Genomic DNA, 24,005 nt, shown 5'->3' with positions numbered 1-24,005 from the left:
CCGACTTTGGAGAACCCTGTTGCAGGCCATTGTGCACTGCATTGCGGAACATTGCGGCAGGCGGTGCTTCCCTGCAAAATATTGCAGTGCAGACAAGGTGTAAAAGAACTCTCTGCAGTTCTTTGTGGTGTGTACACAATGTGCTACCCTCCAGTTATCATCTCTGAATTTAGAAACACTACCTCTGCTTGGGGTTGAGAGGAAGGTGTCCACCTGAGAACATGCTATGATCACAAATGGTCTGGTAGAGCTCATACCTGGGATCTCCTGCTGCAAGACAACCTGCTTTTGTGTAATGCTGTGTAGAAGGTAAGCATCACATATAGGGTTAGTAAGCGCTATATAAATGTTGCAATACAGTACATTCACAGGGAAATTTCAGTAGCCATATCTGATTACCAGAGCTGTGGTGTAGATCATGGCCTGTTGCATGTCACGGTTAATAAATATCTGCTTCCAATTCTGCGTGGCACAAGGCACGTGCGGGTACAATCTATCGCCCCCTGTAGGTTGGGAAAGGCTTTTGAATATGTGAACTACATCATAAAATACCTCGGCTAAGCATGTGATAGAAGGTTGACCCTGAAATCCTAGCAGTCCTCGTGACAGTTCCATTATACGGCCTAAGTGGTGCAAAAGTAAAGCATCCAATGGGATTCCACCAGGGGAGATATATCAGTGCTCGTGTTGGTTTTGGGGGAAGGCTGCAGTTTAATGCATGCCTTATATTGATTGTCAAGCCTGTTGCCTGTCGCTGTTTGTTCTGTTGACATGTTAAACAGGAGAGCTAGCTGTGTCTCTCCTGAACTTTTCTTCTGGTTTACAACAATACTACATTTCCTAGATTTCACATCCAAATGCCTAGATTACATGAAGGACACTTAGGCAAGGATTAAACGTTACTTACTTTGAAGAAGAAATTCAAATCACATGTATCACTTGGGAAGAATCAACCAACGTTGTCAACATCATAGACGTCATTTAGGGGTTGCCAAGGGTCGCAGCTCTGACCCCTGCTGTGAACTGTGCGACCCCCGGCACTTTTCCTGCAACCCCCGGCAGAGCCTGATAGGTTAAAGATTACACCAGGCTACTTCCTGGCCTTGGAGGCCAGTTTTTCTGGGGCGGAGGGGTGGGGGTGTGGAGGCATGCTTTTCCCTCTCTCAAGTCTTTCCCTCTTAATTTATGTTCTGAAGGCAATTAATTTTTTGGCAAACTAAAATCCACACTGCCTACCTGAAAACTGGGAGATCAGAGGCCAGTTCCAAATCCCTCCCCCGCTCCCCACATCCCGTTGTTCTTTGTCACCTGTTTCAGCGCCTTGATACCCTCTTGGTGGGGGGGGATGGAGGGGTAGCTGTGCTCTACAAATTCGCATAACATAAGCCTGCCACTGAGTGCCTGTCCATGCTTAGAGTCAGCCACAAATCAGCGTACCTAGAGCTGAGGCCAGGACTAATTGTGGGTCTGCCCAGGTCGCAGGAAGCACTTAATTCCACTGAGCAAGGAGGCGGCAGATCCAAGCGGTAAACAGCCATCGCAACGCAACTATTACAACGCACTGCCATTACAACGAAACTTTTACAACGCAACATCCATTACAATGCATGCTATTACAACGCATGCCATCACTTCCCAGATGCTATTACAACGCATGCCATTACAACGTAAGTATAGGTAAGTATTTAATTTTATTAATATTAATTTAATTTTAATATATTTTTTAATATTAATTTAAACATTAATTTAACCCCTTAAATATTAATTTAACCCCTTCGCTGCTGCAGCTATTCCGCCGCAGCGCTAAGGGGGTGGGGGGGCAGCGGGCGCGCCCATGCTGGTGACAGAACCGCTCCGTCACCAGCCTCGGTTGAGCTGCGCTCATGACGGAGAGGTTCCGTCATGGCCCCGCCCGCTCAACAGAACGCGCCGCGAAGGCGCGAAATCAGCGCCGTGCAGGCGCATCGAGCGGGCCATGACAGAACCGCTCCGTCATCAGCACAGCGCTACCGCGGCTGATGACGGAGCGGTTCAGTCGTCAGCGCGGAAGCAGTTAAAACATTCACTTTTCTCCGTCGCCCTCCCACTGCTAAATATCACTGCCTGCCACTGGTTAACTCTTTTTCGTATTCACAAAGCTGCAATTTAATAGTACATTTATGAGTGCGGAAACTCTGCAAAAAAGATATAGCAGGCCTAGCTTTTCGATGTGCAGAGTTCTCTGCCCTGACTGCGTAATCAACTTACAATTAAATTGCAGTTTTGTGTAAAATGTATATGTTTACCTTTGTGAATCAGGCCCTATAATCTTTCTTTTCTGCTTTGCATGGAAAAAAATTGTCATATTTTTACCTCCCTTCATAACTATAATCAACATAGTATCATTAATGCAATGAGTAAGTGCAAACATCACATAAATGTAAATTCTACATATCATTTATTGATATTATGATGTACAATATTTTAACAATGTAACATTTCAATGGGTAGGGTAAACCTTTCCTCAGTGTCCTTAACAGAATTTAAACTTTCAGATGCAAAAGCTACGAAATATTGTACTGCTGTTCATAACCGGAGGTGAGGATCATACTAGTTCAAGAGAGAGGACTGTAGTTAGAGTTTGGTGGATAGAATACTCTATCAAAATGTTTTTGTTGTTGTTCATTTTCTCATTTTATCAACATAAACACCGTACAGTTGACATGAACGTCCACAGTCCTCCTTCATACATTACAATAGATATACATTAGGCTGCTGTTACAGGAATCAGATATAGGCAGTAGCAACAATAGTGACATCCATGAGGGTACACAGTAATGCACGTGTGACTTCAGACAGAGTCAAAGTGTCCATGACCATTCACCGAGTGTGTCAGATATCACATTGTTCATGTACCCACAATACCGGAGGGCAAACAGAGCAGATGCTGAAGCGCAATACATTAAAAATATATGATGCAGTCGGCATACAGTTAGTCTACCTCTGATTGTGCCAGCACGTACGCCGTGTATAGCCCCTGTTGGACTTGGCCCTCTCTGCAGGGTAATTCCTGAATTTTTTGCCTTCCTCCAATATTCTCCCTGACCTGTTTTTGTTGGTTTAATGACTCTGGGCACTTTACCACTGCTGACCAGTGCTAAAGTGCATATGCTCTCCCTACTGAAAAGTGTATACATTGATTGGTTTCCATGATTGGCGTATTTGGCTCACTGTCAGTCCCCAGTAAAGTGCACGAGGATTGCCAGGGCTTGTAAATACAAATGCTGCTGGTGGGCCTGCAGCACTGGTTGTGCAACCCACAGAAGCGGCCTAGTAAAATGTGTCTAGGTCTGCCATTGCAGAACCTGCGTGCAGTCTGGTACTGTCATGCTGGCTGGGCAAGTGCACACACTTGCCAGCCTCTAAACCTTCCCTTTACTTCATGTGAGTCACCCCTATGGTAGGCCCAAGGGCAGGGTGCATTGTAAGCATAAGGTAGGACAAGCCCTGATGTGTGTGGCATGTCCTTATAGTGAATTACAGCCATTTTCGTTTTTCACTATTGTAAGGCTACCTGTTCTCATAGGCCAGAATGGGCTGCTGGAATTATTACACTCTATAATCCCAGCAGGCTCAGGGAACATGGTAGAAAGTCAAGTTTAGTATGCATGAACTCAGAATAATAAAATACTTCTTTTAGTAGAGTTTATTTTAATATCCTGTGTTTGCAAATGCTACTTTTAGAAAGTTAGCATTTGCTAGCCTGACCATTTCAGCCCGCCTCTGCTAAGATGTGTATCTGCTGTCTGGTTTCTGTGAGTGACAGGGCTGGGGAATTCCAGGAGACAGTCTGGGCTGCCAGGTGGTGAATAGAGAGATTACACCAGGATGGGTGGGGGGAGTGCCCCTTGACTCTGAATAGGGCTGTGCTCTGCCACCACAATGCTAGCTCCACCTCCTGCGGAGCGTCTGATGTCCCTGCCCTGCAACCTGAAAGAAACGGCAAGAGTCTACAAAACAAAGTGCTCCAAAACTGGGTTGAACCAGGCTCAAGCCCCCTGACCTGCAAAGACAAAAGAAACTGAGTATAAAGGTAGGAGCCCTATGTTAGATCCCCAACCGGCCCAAGCACTGCAGGGACGTAGCATGCACCAGTCCCCTTCTCCTGCCCACGGGACACCCACAGGAAAAACACTGTGGGTACACCTATGGACCAGAAAAGAGGGTGGTTATGTGAGGAGACACCAAGTCTACCACCCTTGTAGGCACCAGGACACTGCTCCCTCGTTCTTTACGCTTCTGCACCTGCAGCACAAGTAGAGAAAAACAACACCTTTCATATATTCAGGACACCACTATAACCAACCCCCAATGACCATGCCTTGTCCACCATGTAGCCCTCCTCACCTGTGTCTCTGGCAGGCTTGGCCTCGTAAAGATGCTGGGTACAGTACAAAAATAAACGTTGTATTCCTGTCTCTGCTAGAGTGACTGTTGCAGAGGAAATGAGGGAGCGTGAGCAATGTCACTGGTGCTAAAAATAAGAAGGACGGGGAAAAAGGTCTGAGGAGGCACACAGCCAATACCAAAAAAACCCGTTTGCCAAATGATAATAACGAAGGGGCAGTGAGCAGGGAACCCTCCGATGCGCTAACCGATCGGCGCTTAGAGAAAAACAAAACCGCCGCGGAGTGACCCAAAACGTCACTTCCGCAAACAACAAGGCGGATAGCACTGTGTTTGGGGCGCGTTTGAAATCGCGTAGAAACGCTGGACTTTAGCGTACTACGAACGAACACGCTGGAGTGTCCGGGAGCCCCCGGTTCACTCTAAACCAAAAATAAAACAAAAACCCCCAGTGACAAAAAAGAAATAAAGAGGAAAAGGAAGGGATTACCGGGATACCGCTAAACACCTAAAAAGGGGAGGAAAGACGGGGAAGGAACAAGAACAATGCCCAAAAAGAAGCAGTAACCCTCCTCACGAGCCCGTGAGAGGGTAAAGGTCAGCAACAAGGGAAAAGACCACAGGGAGGGAACTCAGCTCTGCAGCCTCCAGCAACCAACAACCAGGAAGGGAATCCAAACACTGGCAATATCGAGCAATGAGCTAAAGGTAGGACTGGCTATTTATCTCCCTAACCCTGGTCACATGATAGCAAGGCATGGTCACAGAGATAGGACTAGCTCGATTCCTAACAGTACCCCCCCGACAATCCTCCCCACCGGTCTGGGCTTAGAGGGGTGCGATCTATGGAATGCCCGAACCAACCGCGGGGCGTGAACCTCCCCAGCAGGCTCCCAGGACCTGTCGTCTTTAGTGTACCCCTTCCAGTCCACTAAGTAGTACAAACGTCCCCTGACTCGCTTCGAATCAAGGATAGCCTGGACCCCAAGGCGGAGTGCACACTGTTGTTATAGGCAAACTCCGCGATGGGCAGGGCAGTGACCCAATCGCACGACAAGGACGCTATCAGACACCGTAAGTATTGCTCCATCGTCTGATTAGTGCGCTCAGTCTGACCGTCAGACTGGGGGTGGTAAGCTGAAGAGAGACAGATCTTGGTCTTAAGCACCTGACATAACTCAGTCCAGAAGTGTGAAACGAACTGGGCCCCTCTATCGGATACAATCACCTCCGGTAACCCATGCAAACGCACAATTGAGGACATGAACACCACTGCCATCTCCTTTGCGGTAGGAATCTTGGGAAACGGGATAAAGTGGGCCATCTTGGTAAACAAATCTACCACCACCAATACTGTAGTAAGACCTGTGACAGTAGGTAGATCGGTTACAAAATCCATGCTCAAAGAATGCCATGGACCAGGAGGAACAGCCAAAGGCTGTAAAAGTCCCGAGGGTTTACAATGCGAGGGCTTGCTCGTTACACACACTGGACACGCACTTACATAACCCTGAACATCTCTTGACATGGACTCCCACCAAAACCACCTCATGCACAGGTCCTTAGTCTTTCGTATACCCGGGTGAGCTGCCAAGGTAGAGGAATGACACCACCCCAACACCTCATCCCTCAGCGCAGGGGGAATAAACAACTTGCCCTCCTTATACAACAGACCATCCTTCATCTCAATTTGTGGCAGGGATAACCAAGGGGCCAGATCCAAGTGACTTAACCGGTCTTTCACTAGAGCAGGAAAGTCTTCCAGTGTCAATGCCCCTATGATTCTCTCCGGATCTATCATGGTCCTACTTGCACTCACGGAACCTTCGTCCTTCATGTCCACATGTATTCCAGAGAGCGCATCAGATTTCACTTGTTGTGCTGCAGGTCGATATGTTATAATGAAATCAAATTCATTAAAAAACAAACCCCATCTCATCTGACGCGGTGTTAATGCCCTTGCAGAACGAAAGAATTCTAAATTCTTATGATCGGTGTAGATGGTGATTACATGACGAGCACCCCATAAGTAATGGCGCCATTCCTCAAACGCTAGTTTGACCGCCAGCAGTTCTCTCTCTGCCACCGTATAATTGCGTTCCGCTGGCAATAGAGTTTTGGAAAAGAACGCAATCGGATGCATATGGCCAGTGGCTTCGTCTCTCTGCGACAAAACACCTCCTACCGCGCACAAGGACGCATCTGTTTCAACAAAATACGGCAGGGCAGGATCAGGGTGCACCAATACAGGGGCAGACACAACCTGTTTCAACAACATCTGAAAAGCCTCCTGAGTTTCATCAGTCCAAACAAAAGGAACGCCCTTTCTCAAGAGGCGAGTCATTGGGGCCACTATCTCGGAGAAATGGAGAATGAATCGCCGATAAAAATTAGCAAATCCTAGGAGCATCTGTATTTGTTTTACATTCGTCGGCACTGGCCAGGACACAATAGCCTGAATCTTTTTTGGATCCATACAAATGCCTGACGCAGAAATGACAAATCCCAAGAACTCCACTTCAGAAGCCCCAAACTGACATTTCTCTAACTTGGCGTACAAATGATGTTCCTGTAATGTCCGTAACACCTGCCTCACATGCTCTGTATGATCAAGACCTTTTTCCGAATAAATGAGAATGTCATCCAAATACACTATAACGGTTTGATCCAAGTATTTACCAAGTACTTCATTTATGAAGAACTGAAACGCCGCGGGCGCGTTGCACAGACCAAACGGCATTACAGTGTATTCGAACAATCCATACTTCGTCTTAAAAGCCGTCTTCCACTCATCCCCTGGCCGGACTCTGATAAGATGATATGCGCCCCGCAAGTCCAGTTTAGTGAACACTGTAGCCTTGCGGAGTTGGTCCAGTAACACGGAGATGAGTGGAAGAGGGTAACGGTTCTTAACCGTGGCGGAATTCAAGGTGCGGTAGTCCACACACGCCCTCAAGGACCCCTCTTTCTTCGGTATAAAAAAGATAGCCGATGACACGGGCGAAGAGGAAGGGCGTATGTACCCCAATGACAACATCTCATCTATATAGGTCTTCAGATGAGCCTCTTCTGGTTCAGATAATGCGTAAACCCGACTACATGGCAACGGGGCACCCGGTATGAGGTCGATCTTACAATCATATGACCTGTGGGGAGGGAGTCCTTGGGCACACTCTTTGTCAAACACCTCCTCATAGGCCGCATACTGTGGAGGGATGCTACACGTCTCGGTGGCCGCACAGGACAAAGGGTTAATCTGCTCCGCCGCCACTACATAACAGTTCTTTAAGCAGTGTACCGAGTCTAGGGTGACCAATCTTTGTACCCAGTCAATCCTGGGGTTGTGCGTTTGTAACCACGGGACCCCCAGAACCAAGCCAAACGAGGGGGCATCAATCAAATCGAAGACCACGGATTCCACATGCCCATTGTCACACACTAAACCCAAGGGCTCGGTCTGTCTAGTGATACACCCCGATGTCAACTCAGTTCCATCAATGGCCCTTACTGGTTCCGGTTGTTCCTTTAGCTGACAAGGAACCATCAACTTATCCGCCATCGATATATCCATGAAATTCCCGGTGGCCCCAGAATCAAGTAACACAGACACCGGGACACGGCTCTGCCCAGATATCAATAGCTGAGCGTTAATCACAAAATGCCTAGGGGCCTGATCAATCGCCCCCACCACCTCATATTGTACTGTCTTGTCCTTCTCCATTATCCGTTCTTTTTGTATGCATGCCACCTTCTTCCCAAACCCTGCTCCAGAAGGTTTCACGGGACAATCACGTGCAAAATGCCCCCCTTGTCCGCAATACAAGCACAAATTTTTCTCTCTCCTTCTCTTCTTTTCCTCAGATGTCAAAGGACCTCGTACTCCACCTATCTCCATAGGCTCGGGTGTGGCCTTACTCTCACCTCCCGCCTTTACCTCTGGTCTCACATAACCACCTCTTGAGTACTGAAATCGGCTACGTTCACCTCGCCGTTCTGTCACCCTATGGTTAAGTTTCACTACCAAGTCTATAAATGCCGCACAGTCTTCTGGAGGATCCACCACTTGAGACACTATGTCCTTCAATTCTTCGTTTAACCCTTGATAGAAAAGGGACGTCCTCTTTTCAGTCGGCCAATGCGTCTCAGAGACCAAGCGATTGAAGTTGGCTATATAAGACAACAAGTCCTGCCTGCCCTGCCGCAATTTCAACAGTTCGGCGTCACTGGCCTGCATGAACGCATGTTTGGCAAATAGACTATGCATTAAAACTTTAAACGCCTGGTAGTTGTACAACACCCGGTCGTTATTTTCCACTAACGGGATCGCCCATTGGGCCGCGTTACCAGCCAGATATGACAATATGAAAGCAATTTTAGCGGAGTCGTCAGGAAAGGCATTAGTTCTGCACATAAAGTGCAGTTGACACTGGTTCATGAAGGTGCCAAATTTGTCACTGTCTCCTGTGAATCTCTCAGGGGGGGCCAAGGGCACTGCCACAGGAGTGGAGACAGTTACCGCTATTGGTGAACCGCCGCTAGCTGTACTAGATCCCGCTCCTCCAGTATACTGGAAGGTAGCTGGCTGAATCACGGGAGTAGTGCCCCTCTGCTGTGACTGTTCTCGGGCTCTTACTGCTACTAACTCCTGCTTCAGCCCTACATTCTCCTGCTGCAACTCTTGCACCTGTGCCTGCAGGGTATGAACGGCTCCCATAATATCCTGCATAGAAGGGCCCCCCGTACCACCTCCCAGCGGATTCCCATCCTCATCCATGCCAGCCCGGGCAGTGCTATATTAACGTAGGCTCGATATTCTGTTAGATCCCCAACCGGCCCAAGCACTGCAGGGACGTAGCATGCACCAGTCCCCTTCTCCTGCCCACGGGACACCCACAGGAAAAACACTGTGGGTACACCTATGGACCAGAAAAGAGGGTGGTTATGTGAGGAGACACCAAGTCTACCACCCTTGTAGGCACCAGGACACTGCTCCCTCGTTCTTTACGCTTCTGCACCTGCAGCACAAGTAGAGAAAAACAACACCTTTCATATATTCAGGACACCACTATAACCAACCCCCAATGACCATGCCTTGTCCACCATGTAGCCCTCCTCACCTGTGTCTCTGGCAGGCTTGGCCTCGTAAAGATGCTGGGTACAGTACAAAAATAAACGTTGTATTCCTGTCTCTGCTAGAGTGACTGTTGCAGAGGAAATGAGGGAGCGTGAGCAATGTCACTGGTGCTAAAAATAAGAAGGACGGGGAAAAAGGTCTGAGGAGGCACACAGCCAATACCAAAAAAACCCGTTTGCCAAATGATAATAACGAAGGGGCAGTGAGCAGGGAACCCTCCGATGCGCTAACCGATCGGCGCTTAGAGAAAAACAAAACCGCCGCGGAGTGACCCAAAACGTCACTTCCGCAAACAACAAGGCGGATAGCACTGTGTTCGGGGCGCGTTTGAAATCGCGTAGAAAAGCTGGACTTTAGCGTACTACGAACGAACACGCTGGAGTGTCCGGGAGCCCGCGGTTCACTCTAAACCAAAAATAAAACAAAAACCCCCAGTGACAAAAAAGAAATAAAGAGGAAAAGGAAGGGATTACCGGGATACCGCTAAACACCTAAAAAGGGGAGGAAAGACGGGGAAGGAACAAGAACAATGCCCAAAAAGAAGCAGTAACCCTCCTCACGAGCCCGTGAGAGGGTAAAGGTCAGCAACAAGGGAAAAGACCACAGGGAGGGAACTCAGCTCTGCAGCCTCCAGCAACCAACAACCAGGAAGGGAATCCAAACACTGGCAATATCGAGCAATGAGCTAAAGGTAGGACTGGCTATTTATCTCCCTAACCCTGGTCACATGATAGCAAGGCATGGTCACAAAGATAGGACTAGCTCGATTCCTAACACCCTACTCCTAAACATTAGATCCTGTTTTGACCACGAAGAACCTCTACCCAACTAGAAGCTGAAGGAGGAAAGACTGTCCCAGACCTGGAGGACTGGCCTGCAGTTGGTGCCTTGCTGCTGAGAAAGGAGAGGAAGGAACCCCCAAAGACTTGGTGCTTTCCAAAGACTTTGTTTCATTTTGCTAAAGAGAACTTGTGCTCAAGACGATCTCCGAGGGCCTGGAAGCAACCTGACCCCCTGAACTGAGCCCCAGGACCTTGGGCTCTTCTCCCGCCTTTTGAGTGAGAGTTGCTGAACTGCCTGTGTCCCTGCCACTGGAGCCGTCGCTGAATGTGCTTCGAAACCCTGCCCTCCTGAAGCCCGTGCTGTGCCGCCTGACTCCGTGTGGCCCCGCTCCTCTCGAGCCGGAGTCCGCACCGTAGCCTGACTTGGCCGCACCACACCGTGCTCACCCTCACCCCTGTTCGAGCCGCATTGACACTGCATCCAAGCCGCAATGAACCAGCCAGCTTGTACCCTGCAAAGTACGGCCCGCACTCTCCAGCCCCCGAAGCCGCACCGCACGTGAGGATTCCAAATATGGCTCGTGCTTGCTACTAACGTGCCGTCCGCCGCTTCAGGGTACAAAGGTACCACGTGTACGCTGGAAGCGTAGACCATCGCACCACCCATGCGCCACATACGCTTGAAGCGTACTCAACCTCACTGTGCCTGCCTGTACGCCACGTATGCCTGAAGCGTACTAAATCGCAATGTGCCCGTACGCCGCGTACGCTCGAAGCGTACTCCAGCACACTGTGTCCCCACCTCCCGGAGCCGCGCCGCACAAGGGAAGCCGCCCGGTACATGTCGTACTGGGCCGCTCCATGCCACACTGCCGTCCCGGGGATCCTGCCTGCATTAAGAAGATACTGCTTGTAGGCCGCCATCGTACAAGTCAGCCTTTTGATTTGCCCAGCCCGGTGCGTACATGTGAAGGTGTACTGCACCGTACCGTTCCCCCCCCCGAGTCCGCGCCGCACTGAGAGCCTTGGAAGACGCACAGGTCGCTCCGTGCCGCACCGCTGCCTCTGGGGTACCGCGGCCACCATGAAGGATTGCCTACGACCCGGACCCTCCACGCGCCCCCTGGAGGTCCCGCCTAGACACCCCGCACTGCGGCGCCTCTCCTCAGCCGGATCTCCACGAAGGCACTGCAGTGGAACATCTCCTGTTGTCCAGCATTTTTGCTACAAGAAGCCAGGTATTATCTATGCGCATCGCACCAACGGGTGCCCGCAGTGGACCAAAGGGTCTGCGCTATTGATAAACCATCCTTTCACCTTTGCCCCAGCAGAGGGCCACTCCCGTGATTAAGAACTGCGCAAACCTGAGCCAAAGCTATTTACAAGAAACCACTTATTAAGATAAAAGTAATGTGGGCTTGTAAGTTAAGCCTGCATAAGAAAGGTATATTGATATAAAGTCTACGTATTTTTATAAAGCACAGACTGGTGTCCATTTGTGGTGGGTCATTTTAAATACTGTATGTGTTTTGCAAATGCTTAACCTATGACGCCCTGAGATTAGCCTTGTCTGCTTGCTCCACACTACCTAAAGGGTGAGCAGGGATTATTTTAAAGGGTGATCCCCTTAACCTGACTAGAGGAGAGGGTCCCTGCTTGTTACAAGTTCTTACCTGTGCCAACCAGAGATGCCCAAATCTAACAGCCCCTATATATCCTTTGGCTGGGACGCCGTCGGTAAACCTTCAGAATAGCAAGTGAGCTGGTTGCAGCAGTAAGCCATATCCCGCAGCCATTGTGCCAGCTTAGGTACGGGCCTACCATCCCAACACATGGCCATTCTGCGTTTAGATAATTGCAAAGACAGCACTACTAGTTTACGAACTCCCACTGGGACATTAGAAAGAATACCTAACAAACATACCCGCACATCCCGCTCAATCTGCACACCAATCATATTCGTCAATGCTGTCGTCACTTCATCCCAAAATGCAAGAATTCTTGGGCAGACCCACGCCAGGTGCACAAAATCAGCCTCATCTGCACCACATCGCTTGCAACAGTGAGAGGCTCTCAAACCATACCCATGCAGCTGGGCAGGGGTATAGTGCATCTGGTGCAGGAACTTATAATGAATAAGTTTAAAGTTACCATTAACTGCAAAGCTCCCCGTCATACAACATCCTTCCTCCCATTCCTCATCCGTCAGCGGCTACGGCAGGCACCCATCCCACTTGGCCCTGGAGGTATTCTGAGCCGCACCCTCATCCATTTGCGAGGCATAGTATAGGCGAGAGATTGGTTTCGTTGTAGTTTTCGCTGTGTATTAAAGCTGCAACACCCCCAGTGTAGCCGGTTCATCGGGAAAGCTTGGATACAGGCTGGGCAATGCCGCCCGAAGCCTAGTATATATGAACATTGCCATAGTTTCATTTACCCCGGCTTCTAAAAAGGTGGCCAATGAGATGAACGTCCCTGACGCAAATACATCCCTCATGACATGCACACCTGCGGCATGCAAGACCTTAAGTGCCCCAACTTCGCCCGCCACTGAGAGGTCTGCGTGATGTAACAAGGACATCGCAGGAGCCTACAGGGGCAATCGCCTCGCTCTCCTCCCAAGTTCAGCCCAGGCCCTAGCCGCGCACTGCATCGTACCGATTTCACCCCGCTCATATACCGTATGCGGGTTCAAAATCATTGCCTTCAGGGGTATGGGGTGCACCGTGCCAGCCTCAGCAGCCACATGCGGCGTGAATGGGGGCGCATTCCGCCAGTAGTATGCAAACTGCGCCTGTGCACAGAGGTAATATAAATGCATATTTGGCACCGAAAAGCCACCCAGCACATAGGGCTTTGTCAGAGTCTCCCACCCAATGCAAGATTTCTTGCCCCTCCAGGCAAGCGTGATCAGTAAAGAGTGCAATGTCATAAACAAATGTTGCGGCAACGGAATAGGGACATTTACAAATAATTATAAGAATTTCGGCAACACCACCATTTTAATTGAGGCAACCCTATCTGCAAACGTCAATGGTAGCCGTAGCCATCGAGCCACCTGATCCTTGAGTTTAGACACTGCCACACCGTAGTTTGCCCTAATAACTTCTTGCTGGTCCTAATGTACCCAGATACCGAGGTACCGCACAGGGTCAGAGGCCCATTCTAAGGGATAATTCAACAGAAATGGTACCGTACACCGCGTGAGGGGAAGGATTATAGATTTACTCCAGTTGATGGACAGGCCCGAATACCATTCAAAACGAATATATTCCCGAATAACTTGTTCAAGATACTGCGCTGATCCCCTGATATACAAGACCATGTCATCCGCGTACATGGACACGGCCAACGGCCTTTGATAAAATCGCAACGCTGAGGCAGCATGTCTCTGTCTTAGATAACACGCAAGTGGCTCCAATACGAGTGCAAATATCAAGGGCGAAAGCGGACACCACCATACGGTGCAGCACGGTGAACATATAGGTCCATGCAATCGAGTCAAATGCTTTTGCAGCGTCTAACAGAACTGCCACCGCCGGCAGTTCCGGTATCAGAAGATGCAACACCGCAAAAAATGCCCTCAGATTGTATCCTGTGGATCTTGCAGGAATAAATCCCGACTGATCCGGGAGCACCATAACCTTGAGCAGGAGGCGCAGTCGCGTTGCAAGGACCTTTGCGAGTATTTTTACATCAGTATTCTTCAGTGACAGCGGCCTATACGACTAGCACTTATCAGGCGCCTTGCCCGGCTTCAATAAGATGACAAGCAACGCCTCCCGGAGTGTAGTAGGTAACCGTTGCTGCTCAAACGCCTCCGTGTACATGGCCGCTAGATGCAGAATAACAAATCAGTGTACTCCTTATAAAATTCAGACGCAATTGCATCCTTAATTTCTGCAGGAGTGATGTGGTGCATCAAAAAATCTTGTTGTCCTTTAGACAACCAAACCAGGGCCACGTCATCTAGGTATTGTGCAATGTTCTCTTCACCAACTGTATCCCTACTTCCATACATTGCCTTATAATATTAAACAAAGTGATCTAATATATCAGCGGTGTCTGTTATGGACCTGTCACCGTCCATAAGGGCTTGCACCTCACAATATCTAGCCCAGGGTTCTGCGATTCTTTCGGCCAATGCAGGCCTACCACCTTCGCTGTAATATCTAGCTTTGCATTGACGCGAAAGGTGATGCACTTCCTGCTCAGCCAGTTCATTATATTCATCCACATGCGAACGTATTACAGCCAAAGTAGCAGCAGCAGGCGCTTCCTCATACCGTCGCTCTAGTCTTGCCAACTCACGTTCCAACCGCACAACGACTTAAAAACCCCCGCCTGCAGGCCTATGCAAGCCCCTCTAATAGTCACCTTAAACGCATCCCAGACGACCCCCACACTCTGCACAGACCCAGTATTTTCATCAAAGTAATGTTCTATAGCCTCCCTTACGCCTTCCTTAAACACCAGGTCTAACAAGGAGAGGACTGCAACCTCCATCTAAATGGGGCCGGAGCATAGGTTGGAAGGTGCATGTGAAGTAGTACAGGGGCATGATCTGATAGCGTGCGGGGTAGATGCAGGACTCGCGACACCCATGTAGTGACATCCCACGTCTCCAACCAATAATCCAAACAAGACCACGTGTTACGCACATACGTGTAACACGTCCCCTCCCTTACCCCAGGGTGCCGCAATCGCCATACATCAGCAAGATCCAAATCACACATACCATCTTGCATAGCCTGTAATGCTTTTTTGACATGAGCATTAGTTTGTGATTGTCTAGCCATATCTTGGTCTAATACAACATTATATTCCCCCCCACAGAGAATCGTGGAGACCGGTAGACTTTGTTCCATAACATTTGTAAAACTCCGGATCATCTATGTTAGGGCCATAGACGTTAACCATGGTAATCAGCGTGCCGCAGAGCCTCCTCTGCACTATAATTTACCTGCCACCTTGTCCACCTCCTCATACAGGCGCACAAACGGGACATCTTTCTTAATCAACACCATGACCCCCCTTGCATACGAGGAATAAGAGGAAGCAATACGCACCCCAGCCCATTTTTTGGCCACACAAGCTGCAGTGTGGTCAGTGAGGTGCGTTTCCTGTAGGAACGCAACCTTAACATTGTGTCGGTATAAATAGGCCAGCACCTGTCTAGTCTTTTTGAGATTATTTAATCCTCGGACATTCCAGGTAATCCAAGTAATTTTGCCTGCCTTATCCTTTATAGATCAAAGTGAGGAACAAACAACATGTCAGATCAGCAATCCCACCATAGGTTACAAGAGAGGAAAGACCTTCAGTACACATTATACAACTGCACGTACAGAACAACACCAAAACAAAACCCCATCCCCCCCAGTACAGCAACTTTTCCCAAAAAAGTCAACGAACGCCCAACCCCTGAGGCAGCATTGTGTCATGACAGCAGAAACAGAGTCTAGATTATACCAGGAGTCTTATGTACAAGAGGAACCTCAAGACAACCCAACACAAGTCCTTCAGCACTAAGGGTCACCCAGCCCCTCCTCATCAGGCGTCACAGTGGAGTCACGTTTCTTGCGTTTCAACTTTTTGGCATAGTCCATAGTAGCCTTTGGGGCAGAGAAGATTTTATTATCGGCCGCAGCTCCGATTCGAAATCAGGCCAGATACAACATGGCGTATGGAACCCCCTCATTCTGTAGAAACTGTTTCATGGCCCCAAACTCCCTCCGCGCTGCCTGAACAGCTACCATGAAATCTGGGAAAAACGCAAGCGTATTTCCCTGATGCTCGATGGTGCCTTTCTCCTTAGCCAAGCGTAGGATTGCATCTCGGTCCCTGTAATTCAGAATCCTGGCTATTATTGGGTGGGGCAGAGCCCCAGAGACAGGCCAAATGGCTAAGGAGCGGTGGGCACCTTCGACAATAAACATATTAGACAATTGGTGGTACCGAAAATATCAGTGATGAGGCGCTCCATATAGGTCTCCATTTTACCCACGTTTGTAGATTCCGGCAGCCCCGTGATGCGGATGTTGTTACGCCGGGACCGCGTCTCCAAATCCTCATTCTTCGCTTGGATGAGAGATAATACCTTTTCCATGCCCAATGTCTTATCCGTAACTGCGGTCAAGCCATCCTCCGCTGCTGAGATCCTCTGCTCCACTTCACCCATGCGCGCGCTCTGCTTCTCAAGTTGTGAAGACATATGTTCCAGCCGGTTATTGACAGTGGCCATCGCCCCCTCAATTGACTGCAAAGGCCACCAAAATAGCTTCCATCGTGGGGGGTTCCTCCGAATCAGTGTCCGCTTCTGAATCCGAGGCAGCCTTTTGTGGGGTCCTAGTCGCCCTCCGGGCCTCAAAGGAGAGCTTAGTTTGGTGCTTGTCTGCCCTCCCCATCGTCATCTGGCACAATCAGCATCAGTGTAAGAATTGAAAGGTCTAGCACACGCAGGTTAGAGAAGGGATTGCAGTAAGACACTGGCTTGGGGTACCCCACCACTCCTGCTTAACTTTCACATACCCTTGCTCATTGCACCATCAGGATTCAAGCAAACCGGGCCAAAGACGGCTGTAATGCCAGAAACCGGTCCCCGGGAGCTTGTTTCCTTCCCAGTGTAAGAATTGGCTTTTGTAGTTTGGTTTGCCCTGTTCCCATCATGCACTGGGACAGGAACAGACTAATTTGCATACAGCCAGGTTCTGAAACTGGGATGGTGCAGTGAGCTAAAAAACGGTGTTGGATCTAGCCCTGATCTCTTGACTGGGTGAGAGCTTTCTGTTTAATTCAGAGACTCTGTCCCTCACCACCCCTTGTTGTAAATAACTTTCACAAACAGGCAGGGCAGCCTTCCAGCCTCAAAAACGTTCCCCCAGTCAACCTGTCAACAGTTTAATCGAGGCGCCTGGTCACCACACAGGTGTGAATGAACTAAAAAAAAAAAAAATGAAGGAAGGCCACAACTGCCAAGGCTGCAGGCAAACCCGATGCATGCAGGTGGCACAGACAGTAGCAGCACCCAGTCACTGTGGGCCAATACCTTACAGGGCCTCACCAGGCAACCCACAGAAGAGCAATGACAGGGATCTCATCTCCAACCGTTAGCGGCCCGGAAAGGGAAGAAGTCCGCCACTGTAGGCACCGCAATGGAGCACAGCACCCTTCTCTCGCTACCAGGTTCAGAATCCACGGAGGTAGCAAGGCCCAAAACTGTTCGCCTGACCCTGCAGGCCTAAAATCTGCACACCTTTTCCACGCCGCTGCTGCAAAGATAGCGTGCACCGAGACACACACCACGGCAATGTGTCCACAGGCTGCCAGTAGCTCCCCTGCCCTAGCGCCAGGCCCCGCACCAAACACAGCAAGCCGGGCGCAGCCCCAACCCCAGGCCCAATGCCACCTTCACAGTCTGAGCCTCAGGTAAAGCCGGCCCACTCACTGCATTCAGCGCCGAAGGGCACCACCACCAGAGCCACAGGGCTCACACCTCGTCTCCGCTGGTCCGCAGTCGTAATCCCGAACTCCGTTGGCAGCGCCTCACATGCCGCTCGTCACCGCACCAGGGGGGCTGCTCCTCCAGCCGGTCGGGTCCTGAAGGTTTTCACACCCGCGTCGGCAGCCACCAAATGACAGCCCCAGCGGCTCCTGCAGTCCTGTCACTCTACAGCAGACCGGGGAGGACCCACGCAATGGTTTCCGAGGCCCCAGCTGCCGCAGTCTCCAACCCCACCGGCAAGGCACCCACATGGCTCGCCGCCGCCCCGGAGGGCCTCTCTGCAAACTGGGCAGGTTTGGATGACACCACTCCCATTCCTGCCACCGCTAACAGGCACACACCGCGGTCCACCCTGCCACTATATTCCGTAGCAGTCCGGGGAGGGTTCCACAAGATGTACCGGATGCTGAGGCTGCACCTCCGTCCAGCAGCATACCAGGCCTCGTCGCGCAATAAACAGACCACGCAGTGTATAAGCGTAAAAGGCCATTTATTAGACCAGGATGCATAATCTTACATAACAATAAACATTAACAAATTAATAACTTCAAACCCCCATACAACACTTCACTTCTCACCTGCTTCACCCATTCCACCTCATCACAAACCATTCCATGCCCCCTACCGTACCTCATTCATATCCAACAATCACCTGTCATCCTGCCCGATCCTTGTGTCCTTCCAGTCATGCCTCTAGCCGCCATTCGAACGCCAGCCGTCACTCGTGCACCAGATGCATGACAGAAAATCTCACCTTGCGTCACACGCGACGCCCCAAGGAAAGCCCGCCACTCGGCCACCGGGCATACCACCCCACCATCCGCCTCATTCAGCCACACCCATTTACCCCTACCCAACTGATCAGTCTTCCAGCACCCCAAACAAATCCCCAGGCGCCCCCCATCCACCGAATCTCCTCAAACACCCTGCCAGCCAACTGCCTCGTACCCAACAATTCAGACACCCGAAATGCTCCAAAAAACATCCACACCATACACAAACGGAAAATCCCCGCTTCAAAAAGGTCATAGCAACATTCCGGCAACACCCCAACCTCCGAACCAACAGCTCAAACGTAACTGCCTCACGCAGCCTACCCTCCACCCCTACATTCCCTACCCCATCCTCGGAGCATCCTGCTCACAATCACATCTTTGGTCGGATCAAACCCCAGAAACAAAGTACAATAAAAAGACATCCCTGCCAGATTTCCAGAAATTGTAGCCGCAGTCAATCCCTCATCAATGCAACACAGTAGAAAATGTTTAACACCCTGCTCCACCTCAGACCGGTCACCCATACTTGTTTGCTGACTCCAACCCATGAATGCACCAAACTCTGAACATGCCACCCGATACGTCTTCCTCGTGGTCTCTGCAACTGAACGCTCCACCAGGCCAATCATCCTCACTCCCCCAAGGCCCAGATGCCGTCCGGCAGCTCGGTCTTGCACATATCCACTCCCGGTGCCAGGTCCCAGAACCGCTGCCACTGCGAACGAGACAGAGCATCCGCAATGTCATTATTCGCCACAGGGACATGCTTCGCCCGCAACACCACATTCAGCCGCAGGCAAGCCAACATGAATCTCCGTAACAATCGCAGACCTCTCAGGTCCCTGGCTCTCTGGCGGTTCACCAGGTCCACCACCGTCATGTTGTCGACGTGGAAGAGCACTGATCTATTCCAAAATTCACTCCCCCAAACCTCCAGCGCCACCAGGAAAGGAAAGAATTCCAGGAAAGCAATGCTCCTCCCCTCTTGTTTCATCCAGTGAGCAGGCCAACTCTCAGCTCACCACCTCCCGTCCCAGAAAATGCCAAACCCCGCTGACCCAGCTGCATCAGAGAAAATTTGACATTGCCAAACCGCCCTCTCCTCATCAAAATCCAGGGACACTCCGTTGAAATCAGTCAAAAATGTTATCCAGGTCCTCAAATCAGCCCGCACCCCCATGGAAATCCTGACTCTGTGGTGTGGAAGCACCGCCCCCGACATGGCCATGCCGAGCCGCCTACAGAAAGTCCGCCCTGCTCTCACCACTCTACATGCAAAGTTCAGGAAATCCAAGAGTTTCTGCACCGCTCTCAAAGGGATTCGCTTTTCCTCAATCGCCCACCGTAGACATAACAGAATTTCAGCCACCTTAGCCCCCGGAAGGCGCGCCAGCCACTGTACAGAGTCCAGCTCAATCCCCAGAAACGCCAGGCAACAGCCGGGACCCGCCGTTTTCTCTGGCGCCAGAGGAACACCAAAATGGAAGGCCATCTCCTGGAACCGCTACAGGGCCCTGCCGCAATCACCAGAATTCGCCCTCCCCAGGAAGAGGAAATCATCCAAATAGTGGGTGACCTCACGGCACTCACTAATTCTCACCATTGCCCATTGCAGAAAAGTACTAAAGAGCTCAAACAAGGCACAAGACCTTGTCCACGTAGATGGCCCCCCCAAACTGCATTCCCAGGAGCGAGAAATCCGCCGGATGCATGGGCAGCAGACGGAAGGCCGACTTGATGTCGCATTTCGCCAATTCAGCCCCCGTCCCACACACCCTCACCAAACGGATCGCGTCGTCCACAGAAGCATAGAGCACCCTCGAATCCTCCTCCGCAATAAAGTCATTCACTGACTGGCCCTCCGGCCACGAGAGATGGTGAATCATCCGAAACTCCCCCTCCTCTTTCTTCAGCACCACCCCAGTGGAGAAATGATCAGATCTTCCAAAGGCCAATCAGTAAACGGGCCAGCCACCCTTCCTTCCTCAACCTCCTTCAGCAACTTGGCAGATACCACGCCAGGCAGTTCTTTCGCTGACCGCAAATTGTCCGCCCACCAACGCACCCTGGGACCTTGATAGCCTACCCTAAAGCCCTCCGTGAAACCCCAGAAAAGCCGCAACGCCACCTCCTGATCCGGGTAGCACGAGAGCCAAGGGGCCATCGCCTCCACCTTAACCGGTGTAGGCGCCCTTCTGGGGTGGCCCCGTCCCTTGGCGTTCTGCCACTGCTCTGAAGGGGTGACAAGTGTAAGGCACTGAGTGAGGGCATGTTTCCCGCTGCATTTGGGGAACTCGTGTTTAAACTTACAGGGGTATCTCGAGCAGTACCCCCGGTTGTAGCTCCAACAGGCCCCCGTTGAATAGCCCCCTGGCTTGCTGGGCTGACCAGAGATGAGGGTGTTAGGCACCGCACCTCCCCCCACCCCGCTGTGGGCGGGACGCGGCGGAAAGGACCGATACACTACTGGCAAACCGCTGGCTGTGTGTGTGGACGCAGTAGAGTGCGTGGATGTCATCCACTGCACCCAGAGTTCCTGGTCTACCTCCCCCCAATTCTTCTCTGGATCCGCACTAACCCTTGCCCTGAATTCTTCATCATAACTCAACCAGGCGAAACGCCCAAACTGCTTCTGAGCCTTGCGAATGATGTCCATGTATTTAAACAATGCAAAGGCCTGATCCAAATACCTCTCACAATAAATACTGGCATAAATCAAGAATGCAGAAGTCCAGTTCTCCATTGTCACTGGCACCCTGGGTCGCCTTGTCAGCTCCCACTCCTCCTCTTTTGAGCCCACCTTGGCCTGGACCTCCCTATGTAGCAGCCTAAACACTTCCACAAATTCGTGCTCCCAGATCCGTGCCCTGACCTTTTTCGAAAGATGCGACCCCAAGGGCATCGCCAAACCCATATAGGGGAGTTTCTTTGGTAGCTTGACCCCTTACCGTCCCCTTTGTCCGTCTGCACCCCCGTAGTCACCGACTTACCATCCACCTTCTTACCCTCCACAGGTGGACCGACCGCTGGCTTCTCCGGCTCCCATATCGACCCTTCCCCTACACCCACCGACCTGCATGTCCTCTTCCTTCCACCTCGTGGGCCATCATCCCAGGCCGCCCACTATGAACCCTCGCCTGCGACAGTCGTGATCCGCTCCCTGGGCCTTTCTCCGGGCGCCGCCACCTGGACCGCCCCGCCCTGCCTTTGCTCTTCGTCTTAGTCGGGGCCTGCAAGACACCAAGTGCGCTGTTGTCCACCGCGCCCTCCGAGCCGTCAGCGTCCTCCCTCACCCCCCTGTCTTCAAGCTCCTCACTCTCGTCGCCATACTCCAATTCAAGCACCGGTTCCACTTCAACAGGCGCACTCACAACATCTTTCACTGCTCTCTTTACACCCTTCTGCACACCCACAGGCGCACGTGAAACAGTCGCATCACGCGCCGCCGGAGCCCGGGCCCGCGGAGGAGGTACAGCCGCCGCAGACTGCCCTGCTGCTTCTGTCCTGCGTTTCGGGGCCGTCTTGGCACCCCCGGGCTCTGCCGAAAGCCGCCCCTCAGCACCATCGGGCCTCAAAGCCGTCATGGCCGTCCCTACCCCTGCCATCATGCTCCTAGGACACTCATCTACCACCTTCTTGGCCCTCACGCACCTCTGCGCCTCCTCTAACTCCGCCGCCCGTTCCTCCTCCGAGGTCGGGGTAGGTGGCCCCTCCAACTCAGTCCCCCACACCGCTCTCACTCTGACCAGGGTCTGCTCTGCCCACCTAACCTCCCGAATCTGCTCCAGGATCCGCTGTTCCCTGGCCCTGTCTTCCCATGACATTAAACCCCAGATCTGTGGAGGCGGGGGCGGGCAGTAGCCCATAAAATCCCCCCCCAGATGGAAAGAAGCCCCCCTGAACCGGCCCCGGGACCCACCCCCCTCCAGCACCCTGGGGCCCAGAAACAGCTAGCTCCCCCTGACCTGCGGGCCTCCCAGCCTCCTCCCGCCCCACAGGGTCAGGGGTGGGCACCCTGGAGCTGGTGGACAAATCAATAGGGGCATCATCCCATTGCCCCAAATCCCCTATCACAGGTCCCCCTTTCCTGCCCTGCCCTACAGACAGGTCTTCCACTTGCTCCCCCTCCCCAGTGGCCAGGTCCGCCCCCCCTGCCCCAGGGATGTCTTGTACCTAGGCAGCAGGCCGGTCCCATTGCCCCGCACCTTCCATCGTGCCCTCCGGCTCATGAGCGTGCTGAAGCTGCATCATCAGAGGCTCCGCGCCCCTTGACACAGCCCCAGAGGCCCCGGGCAGGAACTGGAGCGGAGGGAAAACTTGCGGGCGCAGGCTTTTGCTCTTCCCGCCCCTCACTGAGTCTCTGGGCCCTCCTCCCCTCCTCCGCTCAGTCGCCTGCCTACGTATAGATGGAGCGTCGTCCTGACATGCAAGGACCACCGCCGCGACCCTGGCTGAGGCCGCGCGTGGGGCCCTCGCAGCCCCCACCCACGCCTGCCCTAAAACCCCTGTCTGCAACAGGTCCTCCCTGCCCGCGCGGGCCAACAGCAGAAGCGCCGCCCAAACCTCTTCCGACAATACTCTCGACATGCCAAAACGACTGCAATGAGCGTGTACTAACACCTAGCTGCCGGCAAACAGCTCGCGATGGCCAACAATTCAAAAATCCCACAACCTGCTCTAAAGTTACCTCGACTGCTACAGCTACCTTTTGCTAATCCTCCTAATGGTGTCAGGCAAACAGGAAGAGGAAGTTCCCTTCCTCCCCTGTGCCCTAATACCCCCACCTAACTCCTCCCCTCCCCCTGCCTGTCCTATCCCCTGCGAGAAAGACCCCGGGGGAAGACTAGTCTGCGACTGTGCATCCCCCGGGGCCCGGCAGCGGCTTCCATTTCCAGGCCAAGCAACGAGGTAAGGGACGATGATCAATTTCGCAAGCACAGGTGGGGATTCACAGGAAGCTAGACACACCAAAAGGTACAGCAGCCGATACAAAGTCCCCACAGCGCTTTTGGCAGCATTAATTAAGTATGATGCAGCGGATTATGGGCGGATAAGAACTCGGTCAAGCAGAGCCTCACAGCAGTGCGGCCATCTTGCTGTGCACCTTCTAGCGCCCCCCATACTACATCAAAATGTGACAGATATCCTGTCCACCATATTCATATTAAACATGCCATAGGTTATAATGCCCTTGTACTGTTTCCATTTGCCACATTCGGAATGGAGTGTTGTGTCCACTAAATTCTAAATGAGCTGATAATGTGGAGCCATATTGGATATAGTTTGAAATGGAGTTGTTCAAAAGAAGAATCAGCTGGCCTATCTGCTGATTTCATAATATCTCCCAATTTGATCCCCAAAAGAAAGGGCTATCAGAGTGAACTGCAAACTTGTCAGTGTCTATGTCTGCATCCTAATGATTC

The 24,005-nt window shown here is 51.5% G+C and overlaps 1 protein-coding gene across 1 annotated transcript; it reads right to left on the bottom strand.

Moving 5' to 3' along the window:
• Positions 1-16,553: 16,553 nt before the first annotated feature.
• On the bottom strand, positions 16,554-22,166 carry LOC147693594 (uncharacterized). The gene is made up of 3 exons (XM_086936059.1): positions 21,876-22,166; positions 20,762-21,517; positions 16,554-16,715 (listed from the first exon to the last, which is right to left on the bottom strand). Exons 1-3 carry the CDS (start codon positions 22,164-22,166, stop codon positions 16,554-16,556), a joined length of 1,209 nt encoding a protein of 402 aa, XP_086792185.1.
• Between the last annotated feature and the right edge of the window lie 1,839 nt (positions 22,167-24,005).

Source organism: Lissotriton vulgaris, chromosome 8 (assembly GCF_964263255.1).
Source record: "Lissotriton vulgaris chromosome 8, aLisVul1.2, whole genome shotgun sequence".
Classification (NCBI taxonomy): Eukaryota; Metazoa; Chordata; class Amphibia; order Caudata; family Salamandridae; genus Lissotriton; species Lissotriton vulgaris.
This window is presented reverse-complemented; position numbering and strand designations above follow the sequence as displayed.

Excerpts from the sequence above, each read along its gene's own strand:
- LOC147693594 (XM_086936059.1), bottom strand. The coding sequence starts at position 22,166 with ATGACGGCTTTGAGGCCCGATGGTGCTGAGGGGCGGCTTTCGGCAGAG. Across the intron at positions 21,518-21,875 it reads AGGAGCTTGAAGACAGGGGG|CTACCAAAGAAACTCCCCTA; the intron begins GTGAGGGAGGAC and ends TAAGGGGTCAAG. Across the intron at positions 16,716-20,761 it reads CCAGAAGGGCGCCTACACCG|ATGACGATGGGGAGGGCAGA; the intron begins GTTAAGGTGGAG and ends TGATTGTGCCAG.